The sequence below is a fragment of the Ammospiza caudacuta genome, chromosome 2, assembly GCF_027887145.1.
Source record: "Ammospiza caudacuta isolate bAmmCau1 chromosome 2, bAmmCau1.pri, whole genome shotgun sequence".
NCBI classification, from domain to species: Eukaryota; Metazoa; Chordata; class Aves; order Passeriformes; family Passerellidae; genus Ammospiza; species Ammospiza caudacuta.
In genome coordinates this window covers 99,063,922-99,079,269 of record NC_080594.1, presented here as the reverse complement: position 1 = coordinate 99,079,269, position 15,348 = coordinate 99,063,922, and the positions used below count along the sequence as shown (strand labels likewise).

General features: G+C 36.1%; 1 protein-coding gene across 2 annotated transcripts in view; it reads left to right on the top strand.

Annotated features, from left to right (window-relative positions):
• NLGN4X (neuroligin 4 X-linked) overlaps positions 1 to 15,348 on the top strand; it is a 170,989-nt gene that overhangs the window by 46,462 nt on the left and 109,179 nt on the right. For both annotated transcript variants that reach the window (XM_058824948.1, XM_058824946.1), the window contains exon 3: positions 4,282 to 5,121. In XM_058824948.1, the coding sequence (XP_058680931.1) occupies positions 4,650 to 5,121 (472 nt within the window). In that variant the 5' untranslated portion in view covers positions 4,282 to 4,649. The remainder of the gene's footprint in view (positions 1 to 4,281; positions 5,122 to 15,348) is intronic.

Sequence of the window (15,348 nt, the reverse complement as noted above, 5' to 3'; positions counted from 1 at the left end):
GAAGTCACTTTAGTTTTTTATTCTAGACTGGAGCAAAGATGACTTCTAAGCCATGTCTTCTATTTCCCTAGCAGCTACAGAATAAGTGCAGAGCTACTGACAATCTTCTCAGGTTGAAAAAGTGGTAACTGCAGTTCCTGGAAACCTTCAGTTTAGCCCTGAAGGCCTGATTCATAGACTATTTAAGCATCTCTAAGAGTGTCTTGGGGCACAGATTTATAAACAAGAACAAGTGGTATTTCCAGACACACATCCATGTTAACTTCAATCTGCATTTTCTTCAAAGGCCATAAATGTCTCATTAGCCTCAAATTACACTCCTCTGCCAATACCAAAATCATTGTATGTGATCGTATCTGATTTCAGATCTTCCTTGACTTCTCTGTGTGGTGTGCTGCCAGAAGTTGTCATTTTGAACTGCAAATTCTGATTTGGATTGATTATTTTCGATTATTTGAATGAGTGATACTTCCAGCTAAGAATTTTTTGCAAGCAGTTTGTATGCATTTTTCTAATATTTAAAGGAGTAAATAAAAATATGGAAAAAGTACAACACTATAAGTGATAATAAATAAAGACATGACAAGTACAAGTCTTTCTGTAGACTCAGTCTGTAAAGGCATATTAAATAACTGACTGTATACATATAATTGAACATCAAACTAGTTTTGATATATCTAAAAACCTTTCTAGAATGCTTAGTTTTCTATTTAAGATTAAACCCTAATTGAGATCTGTGACTCTCTATTTACATCTTCCAACATTTTCAATCATGTATCTAACATCATATCATAGTCGTCACTGTTCACAAATTAATAGGCAGCATGCCTTCTTCCTTACCTCTCAATATTATTATTGAAAATTATTTTCTGTGTCATTGTGTATGAGTGTGTGTACATTTCACGTGTGAAACTAACCTTAGGAAAATGGTCATTCCGCTAGTAATGTTGATAAACTGAAATGTGTAATATTTTCTGCCTAACTGTGATATATTCTACCTAATTTTCTTGCCTAAACAAGATATTTTTGCTTTCCTTGCCTCAGTCTGGGTTCTTTGCTTCAGTATAATAGCAAAACCAGTTGTCCCCAGGATGCACAGCTCCCAGAGCTGGAAGCTGGGGAAGTATGGAGAGCTGAGTGAAGCCCCGTTAATCCAGGAGGAAAGGGTTAGTGATCTGCTACTTATAGCAAATTAGACACACATAAGTCTGTGAGCTCAGATGGGATACACCTGAGGAAGCTGGTGAAAGAGCTTTAAACTGCTTTAAACCACTTACCAGCAGTCCTGCTTAACTGGAGAAGGTCATGTTGGTGGAAAATTAGCAAATGTAATGTCCATGCACAAGAAGGGTCACAAGGATGACCCAGGGAAACACAGGCCTGTCAGCCTGTCCTCGATGCTGGGGAAGGTCATGGAACAGATCATCCTGAATGATCATCACATGCTGTGTGCAGGACGGCCAGAGAATCAGGCCCAGATGATACTCACAAATGGGTTTACGAAAGGCAGATCCTGTTTGACTAACTTGATCTCTTTCTGTCATAAAGTAACTTGGCTGGTGGATAAGGGAAAGGCTGTGAATTTTGTTTATCCAGACTTCAGTAAAGCACTGGATACTGTCTCCCACAGCATTCTCCTGGGGAAATTGGCTGTTCATGGCTTGGATGGGTGCAGTCTTCACTGGGTGAAAAGCTGGCAGGATAGTCAGGCCCAGAGAGTGGTGCTGAATGGAGTTAAATCCAGTTGGCAGCTGGTCAGCAGTGGTGTTACCTAGAGCTCAGTATTGGGGCCAGTTTAATGTCTTTGTTGATGATTTGGAGGAAGGGATCACATGCATCCTCAGTAAGTTCACAGATCATACTAAATTGGATGGGAGTATTGATCTGCTGGAGCGTAGGAAGGCTCTGCAAAAGGAACTCGACAGGCTGGATTGACTGAGACCAGTTCTCTGAGGATTGATAAGGCCAAGTGTCAGGTCCTGCAGTTGGGTTGCAATGTTCCAGGCTTGGGGAACAGTGTCCTGAGAGCTGCTCAGCTGAAGGGGACTTGGGGGTGCTGTTTGAGAGCTGGCTGGTATGAGCCAGCATGTATCCAGGTGGCCAAGAAAGCCATACTATTTAGTACGTCACATTTTTTACAATTGCATATTCTCTCTGCTGTATCAGCTGAGGATTTCCTTCATGTTGTCAGTTTTGGTTCTCTCCCTGCTGGTAATATGTTCACTCTTGTTTATTTGTCATTCCTTTTTCTTTTCTTGTTTTGTTTTCTCTTTTTTGCTTGCTGTTTGCCCAGAAAATTTTTTTCTCTATCCATCTTTCATCATCTGGATCACTGTGTTTCCTTCCACCTTGTCAATTTTCTTAGTGCTGAATTCCACATTTCTTAGAATGTCATTACAAACTTCTGCAGTGTGGGTGTCAAGGGAATAAGGTCTGTTGCTCTTCCCTAAGCACAGATATAACTGGAAAATCAGATTTGTGCTGCATGATCAGTAAAGTGTGCTAAAATTAGGATGGGACAGAGCAAGAGGAATGCTACTCAAAATCAACCACCTGCTGCTGATTTCCATTGTTAAAGATGGTAGCAAAAATCAATAGGGAAAGTGATGCTTGAGGAGGAATTTTGAGAGACCCATTGCTGGCTGACCACTCTGAGTGCCAGGGAGCAGCTGACGTGGGGCTGTCCATGGGAGAGGATGACCCAGGAGCTGTGGGCACTGCACAGCTGGCAGGGCAAGACTCTGAACTTCTAAGGTTCCCCGTTGAGGGTGGGCTGAGGACAGGGACAGGACTCTGCCACCACCCAAGAATTGTAAGGCCAGGCAGGGTGGGGAGTCAGGTCCAAGGTCTGCCTGGGGACCCAGTGAGGCCAAGATCCAGGCTGGGTGTGGGGTTGGGTGTAGGGCTTCCTGCCTTCATAACTTCCTCCGTAACTTCCTTCCATCATAACTCAGGGACTGACAGACCTGGTGGTGCCCCCGGAGACATGAAAATTAGAGCTGTTAATGATTTGTCCTTCAAAAATGGTGCTGAAATTGCAAGTCCTAGAGAAAATGTCAGTAGAAATTTTGGTCCATCATACGTAATATGTATCTGGTATTTTTCTGGCCTCTGGTGTTCTGGTGTTTCAACAGTTTTGTGGTAAGAGTGGCAAAATGAAATTTCAGGAGTTTTGAGAGAATAAATTGTCATTCAGATTATTTTCCATGTCTGAGTCCTGACTGAAAACAGGACCTGCTTGTCCCCTTAAATATAATTTTGATATATACATGTGTGTTCATCCTACCAAATATAAGGTATCCGTGTCAGTTTCTTATAACAAGGAATTTTTGCTTGTGGAATTTTCTTACCTGTGAAATTGTTGTCTGTGCTTCTGAGTTGAGTAATGGGTAAAAGGGAAGTTCCTAATTTATTTGGGCAGGTAGAACGTTGATGTGTGTTTATTTGTACACTTGTAACGGTTAGCATATACATGCAGGTGACTTGCATTTCATTAAACATTTTCAGAATTATTGTATTAATTGCCTTCTATTTAAAAATAAAAGTAAGAGAGTGCAAGCAGGTAATGTTACATAATTGTAACACTATGTAGGCCAAAAGCTGACTTAAGAGATTGTAGCATGCTTTCTTTTTTCTTTTAGCTTTCCATTGTTCTGTCAGATATAGGAAAAAAAAAAGAAAATAATAAATTTGTATCTCATTTTGACTGTTCTCACACTTGATTTGAACTAATCATTTATTGCATTCATTGGAATTTCTGAATTAGATGGAGGTAAATTAGGTTGTCATACAGAAAAGAAGTCATGTCTGTGAAAAATATTCTCTAGTTGTCAACTCATAGCAAAAAGAGATTATCCAATACAGGAAACAAAAGTAATGAATGGTTCCTGTGGGAGTGCAAAGAGGCTTAAAAAGAAGATTCTGTTTATTTAGGGCAGAAAATATCCTCAAGCTAGCACTTGAATGTGATACTCTTTCTGAAATCAGAAGTGTTTGGTCTGTAGTTTGGTTTGAAACATATAGAAAAGCAGAAAAATTTGTTTTGTGGAATAATCTTATGGCTTCAAGTTTAGCTCTCTTAACTTACGTATCTTTGGAAACACATAGCTGACTATGATATCTAAAGTTCATAAAACATTTGTGGGCCTTGTCATGGAAGTAGTGTGTGAATATAACTTTTATAGCCTTTTTTTTCTTTCATTTATTTATTTTTTTGTTTAAGGTTTATGCCAGCATAAATGTGTCTGTTGATTTGAATTGTTTGTTTTTTCTTGGCCGCAGGCTGACTGAGTGGGCTGGACTTCACTGAGAGGAGCCATTTCACTGGGGCAGTGGAATAACTGTGGATCTCTCACCGCTCTACTTGTCGGGAAGTGCTGTGTGTTGCCAGGATTAATTCAACACTGAAGTCTGGGATGGGCCTTAGGGGCAAACACTCCCTTGGTTCTTCTGACATTGGGATTTGTCTACAGCCAGTCAGCTGAGGCACCTACCACACATCAGCTTTTGTTTTTTTGTTGCCTGAGCAAAGATACATTTTCCCTCGCTTCATCTCCTTTTGACTACTTTTTTATTAGTTTTCATTTTCCTTGACTGAATAATTTCTCCTGGCCGTGGAAAAAAGAGCCCTGCTGATGTTGATTTAAATAATGTCGAAACCAATGGGACTCCTATGGCTGCCTTTGATCTTCACACCAGTGTGTGTCATGTTGAATTCTAACTTCCTCCTGTGGATAACTGCACTGGCTATAAGATTTACTCTCATTGATGGCCAAGCACAATACCCAGTTGTTACAACGAATTATGGCAAAATCCGTGGGTTAAGAACACCTTTGCCTAATGAGATCCTTGGTCCAGTGGAGCAGTACTTGGGTGTTCCTTATGCTTCTCCTCCGACGGGAGAAAGGCGGTTCCAGCCCCCGGAGCCGCCGTCGTCCTGGACGGGTGTCCGCAACGCCACGCAGTTTGCCGCTGTGTGCCCGCAGTACCTGGATGAGAGGTCACTGCTCAACGACATGCTGCCAGTGTGGTTTACAGCCAATCTGGATACTGTGGTGACATATGTTCAAGATCAAAATGAAGACTGTCTGTATTTGAATATCTATGTGCCCACAGAGGATGGTAAGTACCCTGAGACCCACACTGCGGTGTGCTCACCGGTTCAACTTATGAGGAGTGTCCGGGTCTTCAGAGCATCTTACTGAGTTTCATCCATGCTTTATCTATGGAAATGGATAATGCCTCTGAATATGAATTATTAATAATACTTTGTAGATTGAGTATGCTTGCATAGATTCTCTCTTACTTTTCAGTGCAACATCAACCTGCAGTTTGATTGTGAGTAGTGGCCAGGGTACGTCAGCCAGCCTTAAACTTACATCTAAAAGACAGCTAAGAATCATTCACAAGAGAGGAAAGGGAAAATACACTTCAACCTGAAGTAATATAGTAATTTTTCCATGTATGAATGGTACAAACGTACTGTTACATGCTAATTTTTAAAGAAGAATTTACCTATTGTTTTTCTTTATTTTATTACAAAATTTCTGGGCCTACTGTTAACTCTGCTTGATCTTAATAGATAATAGAAAATTGTTACAGGAATTCCATCAGCAGGAGCTTTTTTAGGATTTTTGTCTGTGAAACTTTTCAGTCCAGCTTATTTTTCTTCATTTGCTAAATTTAAAATGAAGTCAAGGTGATTTATTATGCAGATTTGAAGAGATGGCTTTAAGCTTTCATCTGTTTTGTGCAATACTTTCTCAAGAGAGCTACTTTAAGCCACTTTCTATAGACAAAAAGGAAGAACACAATTGGTAATACAGAACTCTTTGAACATTTGCATGATCTCAATCTTAAAAATTGTAGCTGTATGGCATGATGAATGTATCTTTGGTTGTTTTGAATAGTACTACTTCCTACAGGCAAGATAAACCTGTTTTCATCAGGCCCCAAGCAAGCTAAGTATATTATTTCATAAGGAAATAAAAATAGTACTAGCGCTTATATTTAATATTCCACTAAAAGCTAGTTCTTTCTGCTAATTAGAATGCAGTTACGGATGTATAACATGAAAGATTTCTCCCAGATATGCAAATCCCCTTCACTTTTGCTGAGGGTTTGATTTACACAACCAAGGCATTGTTATTTCTCAGTAACCATACTCTAAATATGCAAATTTTCTACTTTGATTGTTATAATCCTTCTGCCTTGATTGGCTTCTTTACTCAGAATTTCCAAGCTGTCTGCCAGCAATAAACATACCACCTTCTTTTCCTGTTCCCATCAGCTGAAGCAAAAACTTGAAAGCTGAAAATAAAGGAGTAAGGTTTGGGAATACTGGGAGCTTTGCAAACGTAAATACTACCAAGGTGCTTAGAGGAAAAGTGCTGTGAAAGGAAAGCTGTGTTTATGGGACTCTGTGTGCACGAGTGTGTGTGCATGTGTGTGTGTGTGTGTGCCCCTGTGTGTAGACAAAGGAGCAGGTCTTTACAACTCAATTCTTTCCCTCTTCCAGTCTCATTGGACTCCTTCTTACTCCTTGGATCATGAAATAGATATTTTTTTTCCCAAATTTGTTTACGTTCTGGATTTTAGCCTTCATCTTTTAATTAGTCACTGGGGTAAGCTTGCCCTGAGAAAGCATTCTGGGTTAAGATTTTATTAGTTCTCACTGAAGGAACATCAGTTCTACTTGCTCGGTCTTATTTTAGAATGCAGTTTTAATAAATAATACATTCCTCCAATCTAATAATGGGGTGTTTCATTTATTAATTAGAGGATACAGGAGATTAGACATGGGAGAATATATGTGAACATCTAGGAAAAGAATATTTAATATCAAATGAAAAGGTGTAAAATATTGTGAGCTGAAGGACTAGCAACCTATAACCGTCATCTTGCTATAATAGCTAATGACATTTGCTGTTAGATGCAAAGTAGAAAGGACTGAGAAACTTAATTTCACATTTTGTAGACATTTTTGTCCAATTACTTTTACAAAAAGCCTGGTTTGCTCTTCCTGGTTTTATATTTTCTTTAAATAACATGTAAATGGTATGGAGTTGCTTTTATATCTCCTGTTGAAAATACAAACACATGCATAAAAAATGTAGCTGAATAATGAGATGACAAGTTTTGTGTTAGTGATGAGCTGAAGTTAAGTTTGCTCCTCTACAGTATGAATAACACTTTTAAAATATTCCATTGGGAAACAAGAACATTAAAAATGAATTAATTAAGTACACAATGTTTTAATTGTATGCTGTTTATCTTATCACTAATTAATAAATCTCAGAGGTTTTTAGTGAGGAATATATGTGATCTTCTGACCATAAAGATTCTTCACGGGAACTGACCTACAAATCAGATGCTCTGAGTTAGTGTGTCTCCAAATCACTCTAAACAGTCATAAATAGTAGTGCATACAATCTGATTAAAGATGTTATGCTTCATTATATGAGTCCTAGTTGGCAAAAATTATCTATGTTGTTATGGAAACAGACCATGAAATTAGTTTTTGAAGCAAGATTTCAAAGTGAGTGACTTTGAATTAAATTCACATTTTTAATTCTTTCTTCAGTATAGATTGATTTAAAAGAGCTTTGAAATTGTTTTCTAGAAGAAAAGGTGGCTGGAATCATCTAAACCTAATAAATGCTCTGATTATGAAACTTACTCTGAATAATTTTTTTTCACCTTTTTTTTTAACTTTGGAGAAAAGAATAGAGCAACAGCTAATGAATTAACTGCAGTCATTTGCAGTGCTTACTTCAAAGCAATTCTGGTGAATAACTAAACAAAAGCTCAGGTTTGGAGATTTTTTTCATTGTTTTGTTTTGTTGCAGTTCTTTTTCATTATATAGCATTACCTATTTCTTATTATTTTTGTGGTTTGGTGAAAGAGAACCAAATTTTGACCATGTACTTTCAATAAAGGGTTGACTAATAAACGTACAAATAAATGACTAATAAATATATCCTTCCATCTGATTTCAGAATTGCTTCACTAGAATCCTTCCATGATAAACTAATAGGAATAAGAGCAGAATACAGTCACTTTAACTAGACAGATAAGTTTAGTTAGGTGTATTACAAGATTTTGAAATGTTACTGCTGTGTCTGAAGAAGTACCAGGAAATTAAGTAACATAAATCTATAGTTCCTTAAAATAGTTTGAGCTTCTAGGTTAAGAAACTAAAATAATGTGTTACATATTCTGCTGTGTCTGTATTAATCCTAGCCTTTCTTTAGACTGAGAAGATGCTGGATTTCAAATGTCAGATAGCAGGAGAATCCCATCAGAATTTCCTATGTTAACATGTCCTTACAAAGCAAAAACTATCATCCTTTTTATGGGTTGTTTTTTTCATTTTAGGTGAAAATATTATTTATCACACAAGTCAATATACATACTTAAAAGAATAATACTGCAATTCTGTCTTGTAGATTTTTATTCTTTTGCTGTTTTTCACTAGACAAGTGTTGTTTGGTGTCCCTTTCCTTACAGTAATACTTCTATTTCAGAGTATCTAAGATAGCTGGAGATTTTCACTGTATGTTTTCTTTCACCTTTGGAAGGGAAAAAAAGTTGCAACCACTGTGATCCATTGAGATTTTTTATTTTTTGTTCATAAGTATAAATAATATTGCAGTTATTTTAAAGACACACATGCAAGTAATAAAATCTAAGAAGATTTTTTTATTTTATATGTCAAACCTATAGTAATAATAAATTACTCAGAACTGAAGCAAATAAAATATTTATAGTGAAACTATAATTTTTTTAAATTTTGCTTTCTAAACACTTGGCTTGATGTGCAGTATTATTTTTGTGGGTGTATATTGTCTAGGCTGCTTTTGCAGTTACTATGAACTGTAATTTTCCACAAGAATACTTGAATGTCAGTTTTGAGGAGGTCATCTAGGGAGATGATATTGAGGACAGTGTGTTTATTATATCTTCAGTCTGAATATGGGTTTATCTACAGTGGAAATGCTAGATTGAAGAGGACACAGACTGTTAATCGGCTGTGCTTAATCCCTGCCCTTTATCATTTGAATCTGTGGGTTCTGAAGGAGATTGCTAACTCCTATCATAACCGGGATAAAAAAGTATAACAAGAAAAAAAAACAGAAAAAATCCTTAATTTGTATTTATTTCATTATAAACTTCAAAATTTTATTAATAACAAAGCAAGATTTAAAAACAAATCAATACAGTAAAGCAAAAAACAACAAAACTCAACAAGAACAAATAATTTTATGTCTGTCTAAAACCTGCTATGCTCAGATCAAAAATGAAAATAATAAAGGTTACTTTTTGTTGTCTTTGCTTGATAATTAGGAAGCATATATACTTTTTACTTATTTTGGCATATGGATAGAGTGAATATTTTACACAGGGGTGGGGCTTTTTATCCACTATGTATCTGTTGCGGGTTAACTAATGAAGGATTTAGCATCTTCTTGTTTCTTGCTTGTTTCATTTACTTCAGAATAAATACAGCTGAAGTGACAACAAAAGGTGGGAGGCCATGACACTTATTAAGGCTGAATGGGTAGGTGATAATTTTTCTTTAGATTATTGGAACTGAGGTTTGCCCAGGATTTAACTGTGGAATTCCAGTAAGAAAAAAGTCTTGTGCAAAAGCAGAGAGATAACTGTGCTCCTTCTCTGGTAGAGATTGACTAAATATACCTGCAGCTCTTGACTCTGTCTATTTGACTGAGAAATAACAAAATGAAAAATTTGAGCAAAGCTGATTGAGAAGATGAGCCTCAGACTGTCCCTTTTGCATATTATGAAATGAATAATTGCTGCTTAATATATAATTGAGTGCTTACAGATTTCTTCTTGCAATTGCTGTTGAGTACAATGTCTTTAATGTGGAAAAAACGTTTTTATCAAAATTATCCTAATAAAATGTAATTGATAAAAATTTGGTTTTTTTTCTTTGAGGCAAAGAAAAAGATAGTGTAAAGATTAGGCTCTTCATTTTGATGGCATAGAATAAAAAAGTAAGCTAATCAATGGCCTCTTTGTTACCATGAGAAATAAGGGATCAAATGTAAAAATAGGGTCATACATAAAAATAGTGTCACAGTGAGCAAGATAGTTGCAATATGTTCAACATAATTTTTGTTGAATTATTAGAAGGTGATGCTAATAATAATAGTAACTTGTAATTTCCAAATAAACTCAATTTTCTAGACAATAGATTTTCCTAAACTTTATGTAGTTTTAGGTTTCAGTATATGTATATCAGACACTTTTCAGGTAATCTTAAAATTTTGATTGTCCTATTATCTCGTCACTACTTTTGTAAATATAAATAGCTACTTAAGAAATCGAAGCAAGGATTTATGTATATAGCTTTAAGGAATTAAGAATCCAATATCTCTTGTATATATGTTTATAGTTTCTATTGTTTCTCAAAATCTTTACTACATATTTTTTAAATTAAATTATAATTTCTGTAATTGGCATAGGAGCATATAGTTTTACTTATGTTTTCTGACATATTTTAAAAGCAAATTAAATAAATTTATTTAATTCTAAAAATATTTTAAATTTGTTTTAAATCATACTTAGGACTTCTATAGAAAATAATGTTTAAACAGTTTCAGATTGCAAATAACGTTCTTCTGAAAAAAAACCAAGGAGGAAATAAAACTTTATTTTCAGTTTCAGTATTGCCATTGGTTTTGTTGGTGACTGGTTTATTTTTAACCCCCACCCATTCAGTCATCTTTTTTTCTACTCTGGAAAACTAAAATTAATTATTACAATTTTATTATGTAAATCCATGTCAGCTTATAAAAACACATATAAAAATTACATAAAATAAGACATATCCTTTCGTAAAATGATTGTATTTCTTTCCAGGGTGAGAAAGATTGATAATAGATAATAATTACAATATAAAATGGCAATGTTGTAATTATTGCATATAATACCAGTTGAACATAAATATATACTTTTTAGGATAAGAGAGAAAATTGCTCTCCATTGTGAAAGATAAACTCCCTGTTGTGTCAGACTGCCTCAAGCCAATTCTTTCACTGTTAGGGTCCAATATATCCCCTCCTCCTAATCCAGAAATATTGTGGCATCTGTGAGAAAGGAGGAGGCATATGTCTGGCTGTTCTCTGCCTACCAGGATAAAGCTGTGGGTAATCCAGGCCCTCATTTCACATTCTTGCTTTTAACAGTCGCAAATACCTTCTGACACCAAGGAACAGGACTCTAATCTAGACGAAATAAAGTTCTTAAATCCTTAGAGATAAATTCAGATTTAGTTACTAATTTCAAAATGCTGTCCTTTCCCCCAGGAGCTGCCCATTCCACAGGCACTTTACAGGATTGCACCCAAATGGCCTTCTCAGGAACTGATATGCACTGAAGCCTAGCAAGAAGACTCAGCATTCAATATGACTTTAGTTAATCCCAACAGGATTTTTGGCACCGTTTCCTGGAGTCTCATCATTACCTCATATTGAAAAACCTGCTAGAATCGGGGGGGGGGGGGGGGGGGGGAAATGTCCTTTAAAACACGATGAATCAATGTTTCTTGTGCAAACGCAAATTAATGTTATCCTTTTAGTTAAAGAACAGTGCCTTTGGAATTGTGGAGGCTGTGCCATTTGGCTCAGTGTCACAGATGAAAAAGTCTTTAGTCATGTGAGTGATGAGACAGATCAGAATTAACTTAATTTTGTCCACTGACTCCCGCTTGTCTATTCGGGGTGCTTTTCGGTTTGGTTTGGAATTTTTTCCTGTGCGTTTGCTTGGGGTTTCTTCTCTGTTTTGTTTGGGGGTTTTGTTTTGTTTTTAAATGCAGCTTTACTCTTCACTCCTGAAAAACGTGTCTTTTTAAGCTGCTGCTGTTCTCTGTGTGTCTCTTTGCTTGCTGTAAAAACACAAATCAGTGTGATAGCTGCTAACACTGAGGCAGTGCCCCTGTCCTAGGGCAGTGCAGTGGGCCCTTGGCAGGGCTCTGGCTGGTGAATAGTGCAGAATATGTGCAGCCACATCTGATCAGCGTCTTGGCCACATCATTTGTATCAGCTTTGGTTTCCTGTAAAGGCTTTGTGGCCTCACTGCTCTTCCTTCAGGTATTTTTTGCATTGGTCTGAAAGTTTTGAAAGCTATTTGTATCTTTTCATTCAAATTTGGTTCAGTTTCCTTTAATTTGCACATTAATTGCAGGTTCAAACAAAACTGACACGTGCTGAATAGCTCAGCTAAATCACAGGGCTCATAAATCAGTCATATCTGTGAAAATATTTCAAGGAATTGTACCCACATCAATGTGATAATCATAGGTAGTTTGTCAACTGGGAAAATTTACAATTCTCTCCTGCAAATGTTTAGGTATCTGCAAAATAAATTAACACAAGTCTGAAATAAAGTAAATGCTCATTATTTCCTCCTCAGGATTCCTGAAAAAATTGTGCATAAATGAAACAAAGGCAAAAATTTCTCCTGAACATAGCTTTTTGCACAGTACTTTGGTTTGCCATTGTTTTTAGAGGCAAAGAATATTTCTGGCCTTTATTCAGTGCTTCTTGCTTAACAGTCCAGATAAAATTCTCAGAATGGCATGTAATCAATTACATATGCTTATATTTTAGGATAGTATTAGTTGAATGTATTAGTTGTAATCCAAATAGAACAAAGGAAAAAAAAGGGAAAAAAAGAAATTTAATGATAGCAAATTTCATTTGTGTTTGTGATATTATCGTCTGAAGAAATATGGATGAATTTTTGTTCTTGGGGTTTAAGGCTTTTTTTAGTCTGGACCTTGCCCTTGGTACCAAAGAGACAAACAATAAGAAATAATTATTATGAAACCGTGAAAATGAGCTAATGCTTATAGCTATCTGGTACTGATGTGTTAAAAATCCGTTATAATAGAAGGGAAATTTTTCTTTTACAGTTCTTGCTGTAGGCAAACTTTTAGTGAAGAATAAATTTAGTTGCAATGCTAAGCCAAGTTCCTACACTATATATATTGGGAATTTTAATTACAAATAAATTTCTGGTTCCTCATTCCAAAATGCTTATAATTGTGGGGTTGATGTTAAATAGATTTTTTCATTGACAGGGTGTGACATGTTTAATCTAATGAGGGGAAATTGCTTTGTGCAGATTCAAATGACTATTCAATTAGTCACTGGTAATGTTTACAAGCCATCATAGCTGGAAATCATGGATACATTGTCTGTTTTATTAAATATGCAGTAGGGCAAATGAAAACCCAATCCAAATATATACACTTCATCCTCTTTCAAATAAATTGGTATCAAATTATCTTTTATGTAGTATTTTTAGGGTGGCCAGGAAATTAAAAAAATCATTTTGCATTTGTAATACTGCCCCCATGGCAGTGCTTTTGCTGGCTTTTCATGCTTCATTCAGACACCAGAGGGAGCACAAGTTTCCAGCAAACTCATTTTTTTCTGTCCCTGGGAATCACAGAGAGACACAAATCATGCTGGTGATTGCAGTAGTAACGCATGCAAACAGGTGCTGTTTTTTACTGTTTAAACATAGGTAGGGATCTGATTCCACCTTTCCCAAGCTGAAAGTTAATAAAGTTGACAGTGTTGATTCTGGTGTTGTGGACTGTTGAATTTATAAAAGGGATAGGACTTTTCGGAGCAAAACATGCACTCACACTGACAAATTTTGCAAAACTAATTTTTTTAAATTGTAAAATAATAAATGTTTGGGTAGTAAGCATACTGGAAATGCACCAGTTTTTAACTTGAATAATACTTGCAAGGCATTCAATGGCAGAGCAGATTCCAAAGTAGAGAATTTGATGTGTTTGGTTGTGATGAGTTAGTACAAACATTCCTGCTTTAAAAAGTACTGATTTAGTCCTTCCATTTCAAATCCAAAATATAAAGAAAGAAGATTTTTTAAATGAATGTCATTTTCTTACTATCTTCTGTTTTATAGTTATACAGCTCAGTCATGTGAAGTGCCAAATGTGTTTTGCCTTCTTCTCTTTCACTGAGACAAAAATGTTAAGCATGTTGAAGTTTCATTCTAACTTAAAGCATCTTTCAAGTTTTTGCTATCACTTTGTTGGAATCAACAATATAACTAAGCTGTACTATGTCATACAAGGTGCCAAATTACACTAATGCTGGAGGGCTTCCCCTCCAAAATACTTTGCTTTCAGATTCATAATGTATCTGATTCAAACAAACTGGGTTTTTTTATGGTGTTAAGGATTTTTGGTGCTTTTCTCATCCACCTAAACCCTAGACCTTGTTCTGCCTTCAGGGACTAGATACAATAGGCTGAGTTGCACCTGATGTCTAGGGTGGGTCCTTGGGAGTTGGATCAAATCAGATTTTTACTGTGATGATGCATAAAGCCATCCCTATGGGTTAACTGCTATGCCTTTGTCACTAACAACTGCCTGAAAGTAGAGCTAAGTCAAAGAAGGTGACACAGACATTGCACAAAAGGAGCAGCTCCATACAACAGTCTCTCGGTAGGAATACTTCTGTGAAAGCAAATTGAAGAAATAGCTGAATACAAATAAATGCACTAATGGGAACTTAAAGAGTGGGATAAGTTTCTAAAAGTTATATTGTACAGTATATTCTTATTTTCATTCTCACAGGGTTATCCATATTAACTTTAGTGTTATTCCCAGAAGTAAACTGTAGTAGATGGATTAAGTAGGTAAATTTTTCTTAACTGTGTCCATTTTCAAAATAAACTGCTGAGAGGTGTTCAAGCTTTATTTCTTCTCTATCCAATTTTGCTATTCCTTGTAACCACTTCTTCTTACCTGCTTTGACCACTATCATTTTATAAATGAATCCCTTTGCTTACTGTAAAAAGTAATACTATAAAGTAAGTGTAAACTCAGTTTCCATTTCTAAAAATAGTGTTATTTGGATATTCTTCCCTATCTACTTTTAAATCATAAAGTCACACACAAGAGGCAGCAGTAGGTGAGAAAACAGCAGCTATGATTCTTAAATAATTTTAGGAAGGGTAGCTATGTGTATATGAGATATCCAGTGGATATAAAAGATCAAGCAAAGAGAGAAAGCCTGATTCTCCTTCATGTATTAGTTCTTCTGTACCTGACTCCTTCAGTGCTCAGCTATGCTTGCCTAGCTGCATTTGGCCTATAGGATAGTACATGGGGATCCTAATGCATCCTGCTGTAGTGAGTTGGGGTTTGCTTAATTTCCTCACTGTTGTTGGCTGTTGTTTTCATTTTTCACTTTTAGCTTAACATTTCTTCCTTGAATTTTTAGTTGTCATCATGAAGTGTTCACCCCACACCCCATGTATAAATATGCCCAGAAAGT